At 52.8% G+C, this 18455-nt stretch overlaps 1 protein-coding gene across 10 annotated transcripts in view; it reads left to right on the top strand.

Annotated features, from left to right (window-relative positions):
- Window positions 1–18455, top strand: part of IQSEC1 (IQ motif and Sec7 domain ArfGEF 1) — a 376008-nt gene that overhangs the window by 296892 nt on the left and 60661 nt on the right. For 2 of the 10 annotated variants that reach the window (XM_055342628.1, XM_055342626.1), the window contains exon 1: window positions 9259–9532. The exons of the other annotated variants lie outside the window; for them this stretch is intronic. In XM_055342628.1, coding sequence (XP_055198603.1) covers window positions 9468–9532 — 65 coding nt within the window. In that variant the 5' untranslated portion in view covers window positions 9259–9467. Of the gene's footprint in view, window positions 1–9258; window positions 9533–18455 lie in introns of those variants that run through there. 10 annotated transcript variants of the gene reach the window in all.

Here is an 18455-nt window from a genome sequence, read left to right as displayed (position 1 = left end):
GCAATTTTTAACCCACTTAAGAGAGGCCGTTGTTATAGGAGTGGCATCCGTTTGCAAAACAGGTGTCCCTGGCACTTGTTATAAATGAACGTATCTATTCATTAAGAGAGAGGGCCGCTGGGGCCTTGGCTTGGCACCCCTTTGGTAGCTGTTCTGTGGTGTGAACACACTGCTCAAGAGTAAGCAAGCTACTTCCCCAATGGCCCCCTGGAATGCCACTCGTCTGAATCAGTGGGGACCAGATGGGATGTTCCGTAACAGAACGAGGCCTTGCAGATTTCCGTATTTCTTTCTCAGTTCCCTCACTTTACCATCCCTTTAAGATAGATGGGCCCCAGTTGAAGCAAAGCTACTAGGAAAGAAACCCAAATATGTCAAGGATGGTCATTTGCTTTGCCAAAGGGATGCATCTTTTTGATAAAATCTTTAGCTGCTGGCTCCTTTTAAGTACGGGGCACACACAGTGGGGGTGAAAATTGGTATTCTCGAAAGATGGTTTCCCCCAGCCCTTCCATAACCTATCTATGGTGTGAGTAGGGGCAGGGCATTGGCTTAAGTCAAATAAGACAAGGGTGAGAGGGGCGCCTGGGTGGCTCAATGGTTGAGCATCTGCCTTCGGCTCAGGTCATGATCCCGGGGTCTTAGGATGGAGTCCCATATTGGGCTCCCCGCAGGGAGGCTGTTTCTCCCTCTGCCTGTGTGTGTGTGTGTGTGTGTGTGTGTGTGTCTGTGTGTCTGTGTGTGTGTCTGTGTCTCTCATGAATAAATTTAAAAAAATTAAAAAGACAAGGGGAGTCAGAGGGGGGCCTGCTGTTCCCTTCTGGCTCACAGGTCTTGCCCCATCTGGATGCATGGTTGTCCCTGAATGAGAATGGCTCAGGTTCGACATGACTCACTCATTTATTGAGCATGTACTGTAGACCATACTGGGGGATGCAGTGGTAAACAAAGCCCCCCCCTTCACAGAGCTTCATTGCTGTGGAGGAGACAGACGGTAAATGAGTACACAAGCACTTAAGCAAGATAAATACAGGCCGTGAGACTTGGAAGGGGATGTGCTTTACCTGGGAGTGTCCCAGAAGGCCCCTCAGAGGAGGTGACAGCAAGTGGGCCACCGTCCATTGGAAACTGCATGTGCTGGGGGGTCTGGCTCTTTCCCAGACAGTAGGCCTGGGGGTGAGGCTTGGAACCGCAGAACTCAATTTGTCCCTGGTCGCCAGCTAGTTCAAGGGACCCTCTGAGTGTGAGCTCACCGCCCCCCGGGGGGGAGGGGGCTTGTTGCCGGAGGAAGGGAGAGGCCCAAGCCAGGGCCTGGTGCTGGGTATCTCACGAAGGTCTTTACAACAACCTCAGTGATATGAGTTGTTATTCATTCCCATTTTACAGAGAAGGAGACTGAGACTCAGAATGGCGATGCCCAAGATCACACTGCCAATAAGGGGACTGAGCTAGGAGTCTGACTCCATGACCAATGTGGGCAGCGGGCGGGGTAGGGTTGGAGCTGGATTTGCTTTTATTATTTCTATTTTATCAGTAGAGAAGGGAAACAGTCTTCTGCAGGGGACTTCTTGGAACTGGACTTTGAAGACCAAAGGGAACAGTGTTATAAGCATAGACTTAGGAATCAGACAGCTCTGGGTTCCAATCCTCACTTACTGGCTGTTTGCCTTTTAATTCCTTAGCCTTTCTGAGCCTCAGTTTCTTTTTCTGGCTGACCTGATGAGGATATAATAGTGGTATGTTCCTGAGAAGGCTTAAGTGAATGCTACATGTAAAGCATTTAGCACAGAGCCTGCATTCAGTAAGCACTTTGTGTAGCGGGGAGACAGGGTAGGTCTGGCTTCGTGGTTTCATTCATGGCCTGGGGGCCAAATGGACCTGGGCTCAAATCCCTATCATCCAGGCTCTAGGTATGTGGCCTTAAGTAAGTTACTTGACCTCTCCGAGCCACAGTATATCTGTAAAAGGAAGGTTGTTGAGAATTAAATGCAACCTCTTCTGCAAAGCGGCTGATCCAGAGTATGTGCCCTTGAGGGGTGACCGTGGCTGTCTAGAGAGGTAACAGCCTCCAAACTTAAGGAAGAGGCGATAGAGGCAGGGAGGTGGGAAAGGAGGCTCAGGAAGACCTATCTACTTGTCTGAGATCGCAAGATCGAACATCGGATATGGGGGAGCTAGGATATGACACCAATAGATGCCCCACGCTGTGAGCATGCCCGCCCTGTCAGGGCAATGGTGGAGCAGAGAGAGGGACTCTAAGTTCCGAAGGCCTCCTGTGCCCTGCCCTGGTGAGGCCATTGCAAGTGTTCCTGCCAAGCCCCACACCACTCCTGCAAGGAAGGTTTACAGGTGAACACATTGAGGCCCCAGGAAGCTAAGTGACTCACCCAAGGGCACACAGGGCGGGGGGTGGAGGGGCGCTGGGATGTGTGTCCAGGCCCCTGGCCACAGGGCTGCCTCTTCTACTTGGGGGAGATAGGGGCTCTGTCTCAGGTATAGACGCGCACAGAAGGTCAGACCTAAGGATCTGGCGGTGGCTTTCTTGTGCTACCAGCCAGGGAAAAGGGGGTTGACTTTGAGGGGTGAAGTGGGGTCACTTTTGATTGTATCCTAGGGCCGCCTGATGGGAAGTGTGATGCACTGTGTGATTTCAAGGGCAAGTGGGGCAGGGAGGGCGGGGGGAGTCAGGGAAGAGCCTTTCACTGATTGAAGGTAGCAGCTCAGATATTTGGTTCCAAATGTCTTCCTGATGTCGTCATGCCTCTTGGATCCTGCAAGAAGACCGGCAAATGGCCATTTCCCATCCACTTGAATAGATACCCATAACTCAAGTAGTGGCACTTAGAAGTCACAGGTCTGTTCTCCACCGGGCCTGCCCCCTAAGCCCCAGGGTGAGCAGCTCAGCTTACCTGGCTGGGCCCAGCAGAGGGGCCAGGATGTGTTGGAGGGTGCCCACAAATGGTCCAGACTGAGGAGGGATTGCCATAAGCACCTTCTGACCCATGGCTACAACCACCACCTTCCTTCATTTTTACAACAAACTATCATCTGCTATGTGGCAGGGATTGCAAGTGGACACTGGGGACCTAGAAACATGGGGTGCTCTGGGGATCCAGGCTAGGAGGACTTCTTGGAGGAGGTGATCATTCCTGACCATTTTTGTTGACATTGTCAGTCACTGGGCACCTGTCATGTGCTAGGCTTTTCAGAGCTCCTATAGAGCCACCTTGTGTTGGTAAGGGGTTTTGTTTCTCCTTGCATCTGACCCTGTGTCCTGACTATGTGGTTCTGTTACTGCAAACCCTCCCTCGGGATCCTTCCCATGCCCTCACAGCCTGTTTAATCCTCTTGTCAACTCTTGGCACAGTAGCAACTACATCTAATTTTTATTGTTCATTTAAAGACCACAGGAAAATAGCCTCCTTACACCTCAGACCACAATGGTTCCCTGACTCCGTGGTTTGCTTTGTCAGAGCAGTAGGGAAGGAGCTGCGGAAAGGAAGTCAGATGGCTAGTTCTTGGCGGTGCCCCAGATTTGGGAAAGCGCTCCCCTCTCTGTGGACCTCAGGCTCCTCACCCAATGGGCAGGCAGCACTGGGTCATGGTGACTCCTTCCAGCCCTAAAGTTTAGGATATGCTGACATTAAAGCCACTTTGATCTCACTCTCATGGTCTAGGTCTTGGCCAACACAAGTACCACTGAGTTTTCACAGTTGGGACTCAACTCTGCAGATGGCTAGTCACACGGAGCAGTGGCAGTGTCTGAGCCGCGCCACCAGGAGAGTGGATAGAGAGACATTGTCCCCACCTTTGAGGTGTCCACAGTCCAGGCGAGGGTTCCCCTTCTCACCTGGGGACAGAGCTCTGGAAGGGGCTTCAAAGAGAAGGTGACATTTGGGCTGAGTCTTAAAGGTTGAGTAGGAGGTTCCCTAGCAGATGAAGAAGGTAGCCCAAGAAGCAGGCACAAGCAAAGGGACTGGGGCAGAAAAGTGCACAGTGCATTCTGGGAGGAGCTATATCATAGCGATGGGAGCTGAGAGTGAGGTTGGAAAGGGACAGGGACTGAATGACAACCAAAGTAGTGCCTGAGCAGGGAAATGGCCATAGAGTCAAGTTCACAGTAAACAAACCTACACCACCTCTGGGCCACCCCCAGTCTCCCAAAGTAAGTGATCCCAAGGTCATTTACTTTACTTTGTTTAGTACAATTAGAGAAGTCTGTGATTTGCAAGCAGATTATGTGAAAAAATAGTTGAAATTTTAAAAGTAACTTGGCACTTAAGAGCAGCTTGATTTAGCCAGAAAAATTTCTCTTTGAGGGGACTGACTGGCTTCTCTGAGAGATCACTCTATACAAGTCTGCATTCTGCACAGCTGTCTCTGGTTTTTCACAGCATCCAACACTCACATGAGGAAGTTCTATCCTGTAGGGAACCGACACCTCACCCACATCCAGGCTGTATGCTGGCCTGTAGGTACTGTGGCCTGGGAGGCAGGATGCGTGGGCCAGTGTCACCGTTTCTAGTACACACCCCAGGGCACATCCCTTTATCACTCTGGGCCTCAGTTTCCCTGTCTGTAAAATGAGGGCTTGGACTATAGGGATGATCACAGAGCTCCCTCCGATGTCCAGCGTCCTGGCCATGCTGTAGGGCCGGTTGTTCAGTGTTATGAAGAGTGACAGATAAACGATCAACAGGCACTGAGGGGAGAGCCAAATGGGCTCCAGTTGATTTTCACGGCTGTCAGTTAAGACACAGCCTACTCAAAGGAAAAGGAACCCAGAGTGCCCCGAGAGGTGGCTTAAGTACCGTCTGGAATTTGGGGCCTTTGGGGACTGGCTCTGGGGGGCCTTGGAGTCTCTTACAAGATGCTAGAAGACTTCTGGTCCCGTGGGTTGCCATGATTTTATTGATTTCTTTATTGCACTGGCTTTGTTGTTGTTTTCTTAAGGTAATAGTCATTTAAAATTTTGAAAATTATAAAAGGGCATACAGTGAAAAGTCCTTTCTCCTTCCCAGCTGTGTCCCAGTAAGACTTCAGGTTTAGAGGACAGAGGCCCATCTCCAGGAATCTCTGGAAACCCCGCTTTCCCTTCCCAGAGGCAGCCATTGACATGTGTTTCTTGGATCTTCTTTAGGAAATAGTCTATGATCATATGATGCTCAATAAGTGCACTAGTGTTCTCTATGTTTTATTGTAAACATGTATCACAATTATCAGACTTTTTTTAAAAGATTTTATTTATTTATTCATGATAGACATAGAGAGAGAGAGAGAGAGGCAGAGACACAGGCAGAGGGAGAAGCAGGCTCCATGCTGGGAGCCTGACATGGGACTTGATCCCGGGACTCCAGGATCACGCCCTGGGCCAAAGGCAGGCGCTAAACTGCTGAGCCACCCAGGGATCCCCAATTATCAGACTTTTGATCACAGTGTCACATCTCATATCATTTTCTGTAAGTTATGTATGGTGCTGCCGCCATCTTGTTAACGTAGGACACCACTGATGAGTGTATCGTCGTTTACTTAACCAGTCCCCACCGAAGGACATTGTATGCCTCCTCCTTGTTGTGCTGTTACAAACAACTAATATCCTTGGACCTAAGTCTTTGCATACATGGACCAAGAGCTCCATAGGAGTCATTCCTAGCAGTGGGTTGTCCCATCATGTGGCCATCTTGTCTGAAGGTCACCTGGCCTAGACCTGTAGTTCTAATCACCACCTTCCCCAATGACGTTTGAATTCTGCTCTTCCAGGTCTTGTCCACAGTGGGCCTGTGCCAGGGCGCTGGAGGTCTGGCTGAACAGGCAGGGTAGCTGCTGCCAACATGAAACTCCTCAGAGGAGCGTCATTTATTTTAGGCTAGATGAACTTTTCTATGGAGGGCTAGATATAAATATTTTAGGCTTTGTAAGCCATATATCTCCATTGTAACTATTCAGCTTTGTTGTTGCAGCACCAAAGTATCTGTAGATGACACGTAAGTGAATGAGTGTGACTCTGTTCCAATAAAACTTAGTTTTAAAAAAGCAGGCAGTGGGCCAGATTTGACTCTCAGGCCAGATTTATTCAACTGCTGAGCACCTCTGTGTCCCAGGCACCATAGGAAGTGTGGGGGATGCTGTGTAGAAGGTTGCAGGCCTAACTCTGCCTTGGCAATAGCAGTACAGCTCTATGAGAGAGATGAGAGAGCAGGTAAGAGGAGTTAAACCCAAGAGTGTGTAAGAGGAGTTTCTGACGTGGCTGGTCAGGGCTTTCTGAGAAAACTTAAGTTGAAAGCTTAAGTCCAAAGTCTTAGCCATGAGCCAGGCACAACAGGACATTGGGGCTTTGGAAGTTTTGTATTGCTGGAGGTGTGGCATGTGTGGAGGGGGCACGATGAGTGGCAAGGGCTGGAGAGGTAAATGTCAGTCAGGGCACATAGGCCTGGAGGCCAGCTATGTGGAGGGGCTGGCCTTCATCCTGATGGCTCTAGAAGACCTATGAACGTCGGCCTTGGTGGGTGAGGCAGGGTTCATACACATCTGGTGGAAGACAGGAGGCTATCAGAAACGAGAGTGTGGATGAAGTTGGGTTATGACATGTGAAACAGGCCAAGACAAGCAACTCAGGACTGAAAACCAGGACCATGGTGGAACTAAACATTTCCATGTCTTTCTCAAATCCCATACACCTATATGCGGGCTCCTACTCATCTGTCAAGTCCCAGCCCAAAAGTCCCTTCATCTTTGGAACCTCTTAGGGTACAGAGTCACAGGCTTCTTCCTGAAGATCATCATAACATCATGTTGAGGGACACTGGTCACATCGGTGTCTCCCATGGAGGCCTCAGGCGATGGCTCGGAGTGAGCACTAATGAATGCTTGCAAATTAAACAGCAAATTGAATTCTCCAGGGCAGATGTGGTCCACGAGCCGCACTTTACAGTTGGCAAAACTGAGACTCAGGAGGCTCAGCAATCTGCCCAAATGGAACATGTAAGAATTCTGCTCCGTTTAGTCATTTAAGCAGAAAAATTGGCTTCTCTGTCTCTCCAGGCTGGAACTTTTTTGTTCGCCTCACAACTCCCTAAATTATTAATCTGCGAGGCAGTTAACTGAGCAGAAGCAAGAGGCACACTTTGAGGAGATAAAACAAAACAACAGAATTAAGAGGCGTTGGGTTTCCAGGGACTCCATCCTCTGGTATTCCAAACGCTAACAGGGAAATTCAACCCCCTTCTTCTAAATCCTCGCCAGAACAATGTCGCCAAGACCATCCTGGCAGGCGGCTAAGCTGCGGGCCTGGACAAGTGCCTGGAATTCTTGGAGAATCCAGGTCGTGAGGCTGTCGGCGGGAGTGTGTGTCTGGAGTGCTCCAGCAGCTGGGCTGGGGGAATTCTCTTGGCTCCATTTATTGCAGCCTATTTTTAGAGGGCTGTTCAAGCTGGGGTGGACAATTTCAACCCGATCCCCTCCTACTCCCACCCCCCTTCCAACCAGAATGCAGGTCATGGTAGCATAGCCCTCTGAGCAGTGTGTGTCAGAAGTCTTCTTCTGGAACCCTTGTGTGGAGGAGCTTTTGTCCATCCTCCTGATTCTTGCCTTCCTAGTGAGTATGAGGTGCTAACTCATGGTTGTTTTGATGTGCATTTCCCAGCTGACGAGTGATGATCCGCATCTTCTCATGCATTTATTGGCTGTTCATATATCTTCTCTGGAGAAGTGTCTGTTCAGATCCTTTGCCCACCTTTTTAATTGGGTTATTTGCCTTTTTGTTGTTGAGTTGGAAGAGTTCTTTACATAGCATGGATTGTAGACCCTTATCAGATATGTGATTTGCAAATATTTTCTCCTATTCTGAGTCTTTATTTATTTTTAATGTAGCAAAGACAACATCAGAAGCAAAGAGGAGAAATGTGGAGATGAGCAGTGAAGGGGCAGTGGATTCCTGCTAGCCCGTTGCCTGGGAACCCTGGTGCACTAAACTGGATCTAGGGACAGCCTCTTCCTGTGCTGCAAGCTGGACTAGCCCAGCCCTCTTCCTTCACCATCCCCCACCCAACCCCAGTTTCCATCTGGGAAAGCACTCTTCTTTAGGCTCTTTGCACCACCCCCTCCAAATGAAAGACTCGAAAAGGCACAAGACAATGTCCCTGCATTAGTGGTTTCCTACTTCTTCCTGACTCCTGCAGATGTGCCAGCTGCCTGGCCCTCCAGGAGATGGACCTGTAGGTGGTGCAGGTGGGGTTTTGATTGTGTCTATGTCCGCTTGATGTCTTCCAAACACATCTGGGCATTCCACAAGTGTGGGTGCTGGGCTCTGTGCCTGCCTTCATGAAGCCCAAGGACAGATAACAAATAAATATGCAGATTGAAAACAGCAAGCTGTGATTGCTTATAGTAGAAAGAGATGAGCAGCCTAGAAGAGGAGAAGGTGAAGGAAAACCTCTTAAAAGTTAACCCAGTTAGGGTGAACCTCAGTTTCCTCTTCTGGAAAATGGAGCCACTAATAGCTCCACCTATATCACAATGTTGTCTGGAGGACCAGATGTGGGTAAAGAGTTCTAATAGTGAATCAGGACTACTGTAAGCCAGCCATGGGGGTCTGAAAGTTGGCTCTGGGTGAAGGAAGGACAGGGGGTTGGGTGGGCTTAGGGAAAAAGGAGCTGCTTTCCTCACATCCTCACCCAAAAGTCTCCAAATGGGTGTCCCCAGCCTCAGGATGAAACCCAGTTTTTCCCCTGGGGCAGGAGCATCAGAGCCCCCGAGCCACACCATCCTGGGAGCAGAGGCCTCATTTTATAAACTGAGGCCAAAGTCGGGATTGGCAGATATTGGGACCACCAGCACAGTAGGCTATAGTTGGCTGGTGTGGGGTCTGTATTTGCCGTGCTTACACGTTGGGGAGGAAGACAGGTATACTTGGGGACTCTGTTTTGGAGGGAAGCCCTCCCAGAGAAGAGTCTAGCGGGCAGGTACCTGGGACGCTGCGTGCGGAGAGGCTCCCCACTCGGCTCTCCTGGCCCCGCCCCCGCGGGCAGCCCCGCCCCGCCCCGCCCCATCTGTGCCCCGCCCCGCGCGGCCCCGCCCCCGCGCTTCCCCACGAGGCTCCGCGCAGCCCCGCCCGCCGGGCGCAGTCCGGCCCCGCCCCCGCCCGCCCGGCCCCGCCCCCGCCCGCCCGGCCCCGCCCCCGCCCGGGCCACATTCCTCCGGCCGGGCCTCGCTCTGCGCCAGGCGGGCGCGCGGGCGGCGGCGGCGGCGGCGGCGGGGGGGCTTGACGGTCCTGGGGCTCGGACTTAGGGCCGGGAGCAGCGGGAGCCGGCGGGCGCTCGGCCGGGAGACCCGAGGTGGTCGCGTGGCGGGGGGCAGGTCTCCCGGAGGTCGGGTGTCTCCCCGGGGTCCGCCGCCCCGCGGGAGTCGGCGGCGCTTGGCGGGGCCTGGGTCCCGGGCGCCGGGCCCCGTCAGCTCCCGCCGCGGCCGCCATGTGGTGCCTGCACTGCAACTCGGAGCGGACCCAGTCCCTGCTGGAGCTGGAGCTTGACAGCGGGTAAGGGCCGGGTGGGGACGAGGCCGTGGGGGGGGGGGGGCTCCCGGGGGGCTCCCCAGGGGCTCGGGCGAGAGGGCCTCGAGGAGGGGGCAGGCGAGGAGGGTGCCCGCGGGTCTCCGCCGTTGCACTTGCGTGCAGTCCGTTGTGGGCGTGTGCGAGAGCGGGCGCCGTGCGGTCCTGCGGAGGTTTGTTGAAGCCTGCGGGGGCTGAGCCTAAGTGTGTGCCAGAGAGGCTGCGGGGATGGGTGTGCCGGAGTGCGTGAGACTGTCAGGATGTGTGCGAGTGCGTGTGTGTGCAGGAGGTGGAGCGTGGCTGGAACAGTCTGTGTGCAGCCAGACCTGGGACCTGAGAGGTGCTGTCAGGACGGGAGTGTGTGTGTGTGTGTGCATGCTCACTCCAGAGCGACTGCCGGGATGGGAGCTCACGTGTGACTGAGCTTCCGCGGGAGGCACTGCCGGGACTGGGTATCCGGTACCAGGCTGGTGCCAGTGGACTGGAGTTGGCGAGTTGCAGTGTGGCCGGCGGCCTCTGTGCTTGCGTCTGGTGGCAGGCGGGCTGAGCCTGCCGGTCTTCCTGTGGGCCTAGTTATGCGAGCCCCTAGGCCTGTATCCAGGCTTACATGTCCGCTCTGTCAGGGAGACCCTGGGCAAGTGTGTGGGGGGGACCAGGGATTGGTTCCAGGGCTGTGCACAGGTGGTCCAGGTGTGGTTGGGGGGAGGGGGTCACCCAGGAGTGCGCTGGGGATCCTGGAGCCTGAGGAGGCTGAGATCTGTGTGGCTGCTGCTGTTGTGTTGAGTGCCGCTGTGAGGGGTCTGCTGGTGGGATTGGATGTGTGTGGGTGTGTTTGTGTGGGCCTGGTGTGGTCAGGGATGGAGTCTTCAGTGGGGGGAATGAACTCGTGTCCCAGAGACCAACCCTTTTCTGCTTTGGGGCCTGTGGGTAGCTGCCTGAGTGTCCAAGGACCCGTATTTATGGACAGAGAGGGAGAGGGAGAGAGTGTGTATGTGCTGGGAATATCGATTTCCTTGCTCCGCTCGCCAGCACAGCTGCCCCCCCCCCGATCCGTCTGCAGGCCCCTTGGAGGAGCCAGGCTGAGGGGCGGACAGGATTTGTTGACAAGCTGACTTGGCTTGTGTCGGGGCCCCCCGAGGGTTGGGGGGAAGCCCACCTGCAGCCGTTTGATCTCTGAGTTCAAAAATTCTGCAGCGTGTGTCTGGCAGTTGCACTGAGAACACACATCTGTTCCCTTCTGCCCCCTCCTCGCCCCAGGGGTCTGGGATTCCGGGCCTGAGGCTCCGTGTGTGGTTGTGGGGGTGTGGTTCCCAAGAACCCATCGCTTCTTGTGTCTGGGGTGGAGGCTGGGCAAAGCTGCAGCTGCAGAGCCAGCTGTCTGGATTCAGTGGCATCAGTCCGAGACTGGGGGTCACGATATTCATATTGCACACATGCTACTGTCTTAGGCAGCTCTCTCACCCAGTATCGTATTTGCATTCCTGTCCTTGTGGTTCAGCATCCCCGTGTCGCAGGAGAGCAAACTGAGGTTGAGTGTAAAGTCTGGTCAGCACCAAAGCTCTGTGGTTTACTGAGTACCTGCTGTGAGCATTCCGTCTCTGGGCACTGGGGTCATAGCAGTGAGCAAAACTCAGAGTGTTTATCCTCCTGGGGCTGGCACGCCCTGCAGGCTACATCTCGCTACATCTCTTCCCCCACTCCCAGCTGAGAGGTTTCCCTGGTGCCCCTCCATTAGGACCTCTCCAGTATCACCCTTCCACCTGGGATGTCCATAAGTCATCACTTTCACATATTTCTCAGTCCTGCATCCCTTCTTTTTGGAAGACCTTCTTTGTATCCCATCTAAATCTTCTAGCGGCAGGGAACCCTGCTTGAGTCCTTTTGTTGTCAGGGTTGGTGATAAACAGCTGCTCCCCCAGTCCCAGAGCACAGACCAAGTGTCCTAGAGATCCAGAAGCCCCGCTCCGGCACAGGCCAAAGTTCATCCTTCAGCCTCAGAGCAGGTGGATTATGTTTGCTCCAGAGTGCCTGGTGTGCAGCTCCGAAGGAAGTGGGTTGGGGGGCCCAAGACTCACTTCCTGGGCCGTGGAAGCTTAGCCAGCAGCTCCTTGAGCTGGCTAGCTTGCCTTCCACCCAGACTCCTTCCAGCTGGCCCTCTCTCCCTCTCTAAACCCAGGAAGGACCCAGCATGCTCCAAAGATCTCAGGAGACCCCCAGTCTGTAACAGGTGCAGGACAGCCCCTCTAGGCACAGCCATGGCACCTAGTATTGGCAGCACCTTGATGCTTTGCTGTTGGAGACTCGCAGCAGCCCGGGGCTCTCCCTACCCTCCCGTTCTAAATGGGCATGTTAAGATAGGGAGTCCAGTGACCTGACCAGGATCTTACAAGGGGAGCCTGGAGTAGAACCCAGATTTTCTGCTGGAGGGCCTCTGGAGGGCCCCTGCCAGCCCTGCCAGGATTTTCAGGCTTTCACTCAAGGAAGTCGGACTATGAACTAGCTGTGCTAATATTTACACAGCTTCAGTTCAAAAACATGGACAGGACTGACAGCTGCACAGTCAAACAGTGTGATGACTGGACAAATAGGTGTTTCGGGAAGGGATTGAGTAGGGCTGCCCAGGCTCTGGGAGCTCTGGATATATGTGTGTGAGCACACCGGTATTATCTGGCCGGACTCTGCAACGAGGGATCTTGGTTTGCCAGGAGAATTGTGAGGCTAGAGGAGCTCAGAGCATCAGCAGAGAAGGGCTCAGGGAGGCAAACAGACTTCATTTCAAATCCCAGCTCAGCTTTGTGACATTATGAAAGTTACTACCTCCCTCTGAGCCTCGTTTCCCCCTGCATGGAAGTGAATGGTACCCTGCTTCACAGAGATGCTTGAGGATGCGTCTGACAGCCTCCGGTCCCAGCTGCGATTGTCCAGGTCAGCACTCTGCTCTTCCCACCGCCAGTGACCCGTGCGATTTTCTTCCTTCCCCTTTTGTAAATTTCCTCTGAATTGTGATGACGCAGGGAATGTCTGCCCAGTGGGCTTGCAGCAGGCCAGGGACCAGGGCCTGGGGAGAGCTCCGCAGAGGTGGCCCAGGTCCCCTGTGGAAGTGTGTGTGTTTGTGTGATGGGGGAGGATGCTTAGACGCTGGTGAATGTGATTCATCATTTGTCCTCAAAAGCAAATCATCATGACTTTAAAGGCCATTAAGGCTCTTGAAGAATTAATTGGTACAGCCTTAGAGAATCTGACTGCCCCCACTGCTCGAGCCACTGCCGAGGAGCAATGGACAGTGATTATGGTGGAAAACATGGCATGGTGCCACCTGGACCTGCCACTCTGCTGGCTGCTGTGGCTGTACCCCTAGATGAGCAAGTGCCCCTGTAAGCCCTGGCCTGTGTGCTCCATTGCCGGCCCCGCACAATGCCTGGCCATGTGGTAGGCACAGCCAGGCATCAGTGAGTGAATGCACCCATGAATGCATGCATGCTCTCCTGGGCTCGGGGGTGCTTTGTCCTTAGGGGAGATGTGTATGACCCAAAGGGCACCCGCTGTTGCACTTTCCTGTGTTCCTTTACTCACTCACTAGATACTGAGTACTTGCTTTGTGCCAGGCCCTGGGCTAGATGTAGAGGAACCAAGATTAATATTGTGAAACCGTGTATCACAGAACCCAGATAGGCCTTGGGGTCGCACAAAACCAACTCCGCCTCTTCCCAGCTATATGGCTTTGGTGATATGGCCTCCCCTGTCTGAGCCTTGATTTTTCTCATCCATGAAATGGGGCCAAGAAATACCTCCCTGGAGGGCATATGCAGCTTTTTCCCGTGACTCACACCTATTAGCTGCCCAACACATGGTAGCCAGTAACACCAGCATTATCGCCACCTCTTCTCTTGAGAAGTGACTAATTAAAGTGGTTCCTCATGGTTTTCTTTTTGCTGGTTTCTGGAGCTACATGGTTTTTTGGGAAATCTCTGTCCTGGAGGAGCCAAGGCATGGTCCTAGCTGCTCTGACTTGAATATCCCTTTATGCTTTATTTGAATGTAGCTGTGGCTTCCCTGCTTCTTGATGGAAAGGGTCATTCTTTCCATTTTACTTCCTTGCTTTGCGCCTTCCTAACATGGTGACAGTTTAATATGAAACGAAGGCCCAGATGTAGAACCATAGCAAGAGTCCCCTCCTTGTTTGGATGGGGAAACTATGACCACATTTGTTTTTTCCTCTTTGTTCAAAGGTCAGTGTAATAATAGTGATTGCAGTGGTTGCCATTCAGCTCTGTGCAAAGTACTTAATTCTCAAAGCAATCTGTGAGTAAGGGCTTCTGTCCTCATTTGGGGAACAGTTGGGGGGAAGCTTATGTGACTTGCCTAGGGTCTCTGGCCATTAAGTCTTGGAGCTAAGGGTTGAACTCAGTGGTCTGCCTTCTTCATAGCCAGGCTGTGCTTCCTCTGGGATTAAATAATCTTGAGCAAAATCTATCACCATCATAAATGGAGCCTTTTGTATCTTTCCCAAGCCATGGAACAGGTATCTGGTATCTCTTGGTATCAGCATCTCCAAAATGTTGCCAAACGTCCAAGACTCAGGCTGCTTTAAGGACCACCCTCTGGGCTCTCCTGGTGTCTTGCCAGACCCCAAAGACCCCAAGAGCTGCTAACCCAAACACTCTGGCTGGACTTGGAGACAGTTCCCTTTGGTCCAGAGCACTTTTCACATTCTGAGGGTAGTACACTTGCCCAAGGCCAGCCTTGGCATTGAACAGGGTCCTGGGGACCAAAACCACCTCTCCCCGGGCTCTCTGCAGGACCAGTGCAAATACCACCAGCATCCACATGGGGAAGGAAACCCAAGGCTAGGGCCTTTCACGTCATGAGGGGACACACATGAGTATGGGCTGCTGAACTTGCTCCCACAAGAGAGAGAAGAATGGTTAGTGCGCTGGAAAATTTGGAAGAGTCCCCAGCGAGGAGGCAGCCTCCTCATCCAGGTTCCCCAAAATGGCCTCTTTGCCTATGCCAGTCCAGGTCTGTCCACCAACAGGAATGCTTTCTCTCTAGTGACCGTTTTAAAAGACAGAAGCAAATGGTGTTTGCTTTTCTATTTCTGGCTGAGAGGCTGGGCTAGGTGGTGCAAGAATTAAATGCATTAGTACACGTGAGACATTTAAAACGGTGCCTTACTGTATTATAGTAAGTTCTCAATAAATGTTAATTATAATCACTGTCGTTATTAGTGTTCATTCTGATTATTCCTCAGCCTGGAAGGGTCTCTCCCTCCAGAGGCCTGGGCAGAGCTGGCGCTGATTTGCTGTTGGCACTCAGCCTTCCTAGAAGCCCTGGCATTGTCACTCCTCCCACCCCCTTTCTGGGCCTCAGTTCCCCATCTATGATGGGGGCAAGCTTCTTGATGCTTATGGTCATTTGCTGAGGGAGGCCGTTTGACCCAGGGTTAGAGAGGGAACAGACTCTGTGGCCAGCCTGGCCTGCCCATAGCCCTAACCTCAGCTCAGCTTCTCACACTCTCTGTGATCTCGGGCATATTTCTTGGGCTTTCTGTGCTTCAGTTTCCCCATTTGTAAACTGTGGGTGACAGTAGGAGCTCCTGGAGTTGTTATTAATCCACATAAAATGCTTAAAGGGCACACAGTTAACGACCTGAGAGGTGGTAGCTTTTAGCTGTGACATCAGGGCTGCCAAGTTGAACTATGCTAAAACAGGACCATGGTGCTTGTTCAGGGGAGATGTGTTGCTAGACAGGAATGCATCATCTCTCCTTGGCCACAGACGAGACCAGGGGTAAGAGTGAGAAGGAAGAAGAGAGGTGGTAATTGGGGGAGCCATGCGAGGATATAGTGCTACTCACGTGCCGGTGGTGGTGCCTGGGAGGGAGACCGGTCGTAGCCTTGGCAACAAGTGACTAAAGCCCGTAATCTTGTGCGTGTGCTTGTGGCCCACTAAGAGAGGATGATCCAAAGTGTTTTTGGAAATCACTTTGCCCATGGATTGGAAAAATTGCAAAGTAAGGGGATTTAGCTCTCAGCCAGAGTGAAGACTTCTAAGGACGGGCAAATGGCCTGCTGCCTGTAGGTGATGGTGAGTCCCCCTGAGGACACTGCAGGAATGGGGACATTGTGGCTGATGGTCCAGCCCTGGGGGCCCAAGACGGGGCAGAGTGGCAGTGCCTCTGGAGTTCTCGGCTCTGTTCTCAGCTTGGCCTCTCCTGAGCTCTGGTACTTGGGCAGCTCTGGCATCCTGGTCCTACCAGGGGCTGCTTCTGGTGCCTGATGGGGCTGAGAGCTCCCTAGCGCCTGGCCTCAGGACCCTCACTGCACAGTCTGGCCACCAGGCAAAGAGGCAGCTGTCTGTAGTGGAAAGACGGTGGCATCTGGGCCAGAGAAACTCAACCTGAGCCCAGTCCTGCCCTCTCTGAATGAGTGGCCTGGGCGAAGTGGCCACCTCTGTGAGCCTTCTCTGTCGAGTGGGGATCGTGGAGGGAGAGGCGGTTGTGGGTAGCATACACAACAGGTGCCTCATCCATGCTGGCAGAAGAGGGGAAAAGGGTTTAGCTGGCTTTGGGCAAAGCCACAACTGCTTTTGAGGAGTCCAGAGTAGGCACAGGTTTGATGCTGGAGCTGGAGCAGGCTACAGAACAAAGATGACGATATCAGACATGTGGGTGGCCTCTGAATTTTACACACACTTACCTTATTTGAACCTCCCCCAGAGACTTAGGACGTGGCTGGTATTATTCCCACTTTACAGACAAGGAGACTGAGGTAAAAATGAAAATAATGTCCGAACTTTGCAGAAAGTTGATTGGGTATTCTAGTTAATCTACCTTTCCTGCTCCCTGACACTGCTGAGGGGTAGGCTTGGGCCTTAGAACGGAGGGTGAAGTAGAGGCAGAAAAGTGGAGGAGTGTGAGAAAAGCTGCAGGACCCCACCGGGCCCCAGAGGTGCACTGTCGTTCGGCAGAACGGATGGAGGACCCTTGGAAGCCCTGCCAGTGGACCTTGAGCCCTGGCAGGCATATTTGCCAGCCCCCAGAGGTCATCTGGGATGCTTCTCCACAGAGATGACGAGAAAGAAAGGGCTAGAACAGGGCCGGGCCTGTAAGTAAATGTCATAATGCCAATTATCCCTATGGTTCTTATTAAGTGGTAGTGACTACAGTTGTCATTCCTGCTGTGACTTCCCTGTGTAGGCCCTGGATGGGACCGCGAAGTGCACTTAGTCCCGTGTGGCAGGGGGGTTGGAGAGGAAGCGTTTGGGGAAGCGGCTCTTTCCTCTGCTCTTACCAGAGAAGGAAGAGGAGGGGGAGGTGCAGCCATGCAAACTCCAATTCTCTGTTCCTTTGGGGCCACTGACTTTCCTAAGAGCCATAATTTAAATGAGCAGGGACTGAGATTTGGGTTTTGTTTTCCTACCTAGTTTAAAAAAAAAAAAAAAAAAGGAAAGAAAAGCCAAATGACCCGGGAAGGCCTTGATGTGGATAACAGATTCTTAGCACTATTTTGAACTTTTCATTATGGAATCTTTTAAACATAGACAGAAGTAGAGAGAATGGTATGATGACACTCACCCCACCCCCACCCCACCATGGGCAATTGTATTTCATTGCCCCAAGATTACTTCAAAGCACATACCAGATATTTTGATGTTTTTAGTTAGGGACCCGTCATGTGGAGATAGAGATGTCCAGTTGCCGGGGTGGGTTCCTGGGACAGAGCCGTAGAGTTCCTTAAACAGCTCTTGGCTGTGTTGGCCCAACTGAGGAAGCTGGAGCTGGTCCGGTTTCCCAGCCTTGAAGACCAGACGATGCCCACTCCACCCAGGGAAGTGTCTGCAGGTGGCCAGGGGAGGCCAGGCCTGTGCATCCCCATCAGACAGGGCTTTCCTGGGGGAAGGACTCACATCAGGTCAGGAGTGCTCAAGGTGCTTGCCTTCTTCATGCCTTGACTCCCTGGCAGGACTGGTGTTCTCTGCTGAGTGTCCCCACAGGCCCTCCTCTGCTCTCATTGCCCCTTGCCTGACCTGGTGGTATAGTCAGGCAGTGGCACCTGCCTTTGCCCCAAGGCAGGTTGGCTCCTCACCTCGCTTGGCCTCTGGACATAGTCTGAGTGTTCTTCTCTTGGCTTAAGAGACCAAGCCCCCCAACATTCCTCCCACCGCTGGGTCAGCACTGGGGTTCCCTAGGACTCTGCCAAGGCACTCTTTCCTTCCCTCCATGCGGTCTCTTCCATCCTACAGCTTCTAGTGGTGCTGCTTTTAGGGCCTGGCACATAACAGGTGCTCAGTAAATTTTAGTCACAATAGCTATATTAGTCACTCTAATACCCTAATATATTCTTAGGAATATATTACTATGCCTCATGTCTTACACAGTGCTTGGCACACAGAAGGCCCTCAACCAAATTTAGGTGAAAAACAGGCAGTGGGCCTGAGTCCCACCCCAGTCCTGCTCTGAGCAGTGACCACGCCCAGTCTGCTCACCCCTCGCCTTCCTCAGGTACGGATACTGGGGTTTGGGTCAGATGGTTCAGTGCCTGCTGTCTGAACAAAGGGTACCCTTTAAGGCTTCTTCCCTTCCCACCGTTGCATGCTCACAGCCATCTAGCCCCTCCTTTAGTCCCCAGGGCCCCCACGCACTGTGGGGGGGGGGCAACAGTCCTATATTGTGATAGTAACAACAGTTCCCCCAAGCACTTCTGGGTGGCAGGCCCCAGGCTGAAGATGCATGTCTGTGTTATCATTTGACTGCGAGGTAGATAATACCCCCATTTTAGGGCTGTGAAACGGAAGCACAGAGAGGCCAAGTGGCTTACCCAAGGTCACACAGCCTCTCTCCACCACATGCCAGACAGGCAGTCTGCAGAGGAGGGCTGTGTGCCCAAGCTGCAGGTGCCAGAGGTTGATA

This window comes from Nyctereutes procyonoides, unplaced genomic scaffold (genome assembly GCF_905146905.1).
Source record: "Nyctereutes procyonoides isolate TBG_1078 unplaced genomic scaffold, NYPRO_anot_genome, whole genome shotgun sequence".
NCBI classification, from domain to species: Eukaryota; Metazoa; Chordata; class Mammalia; order Carnivora; family Canidae; genus Nyctereutes; species Nyctereutes procyonoides.
The sequence above is the reverse complement of the archived record's forward strand: the minus strand, read 5'-3'. Positions and strand labels throughout refer to the sequence as shown.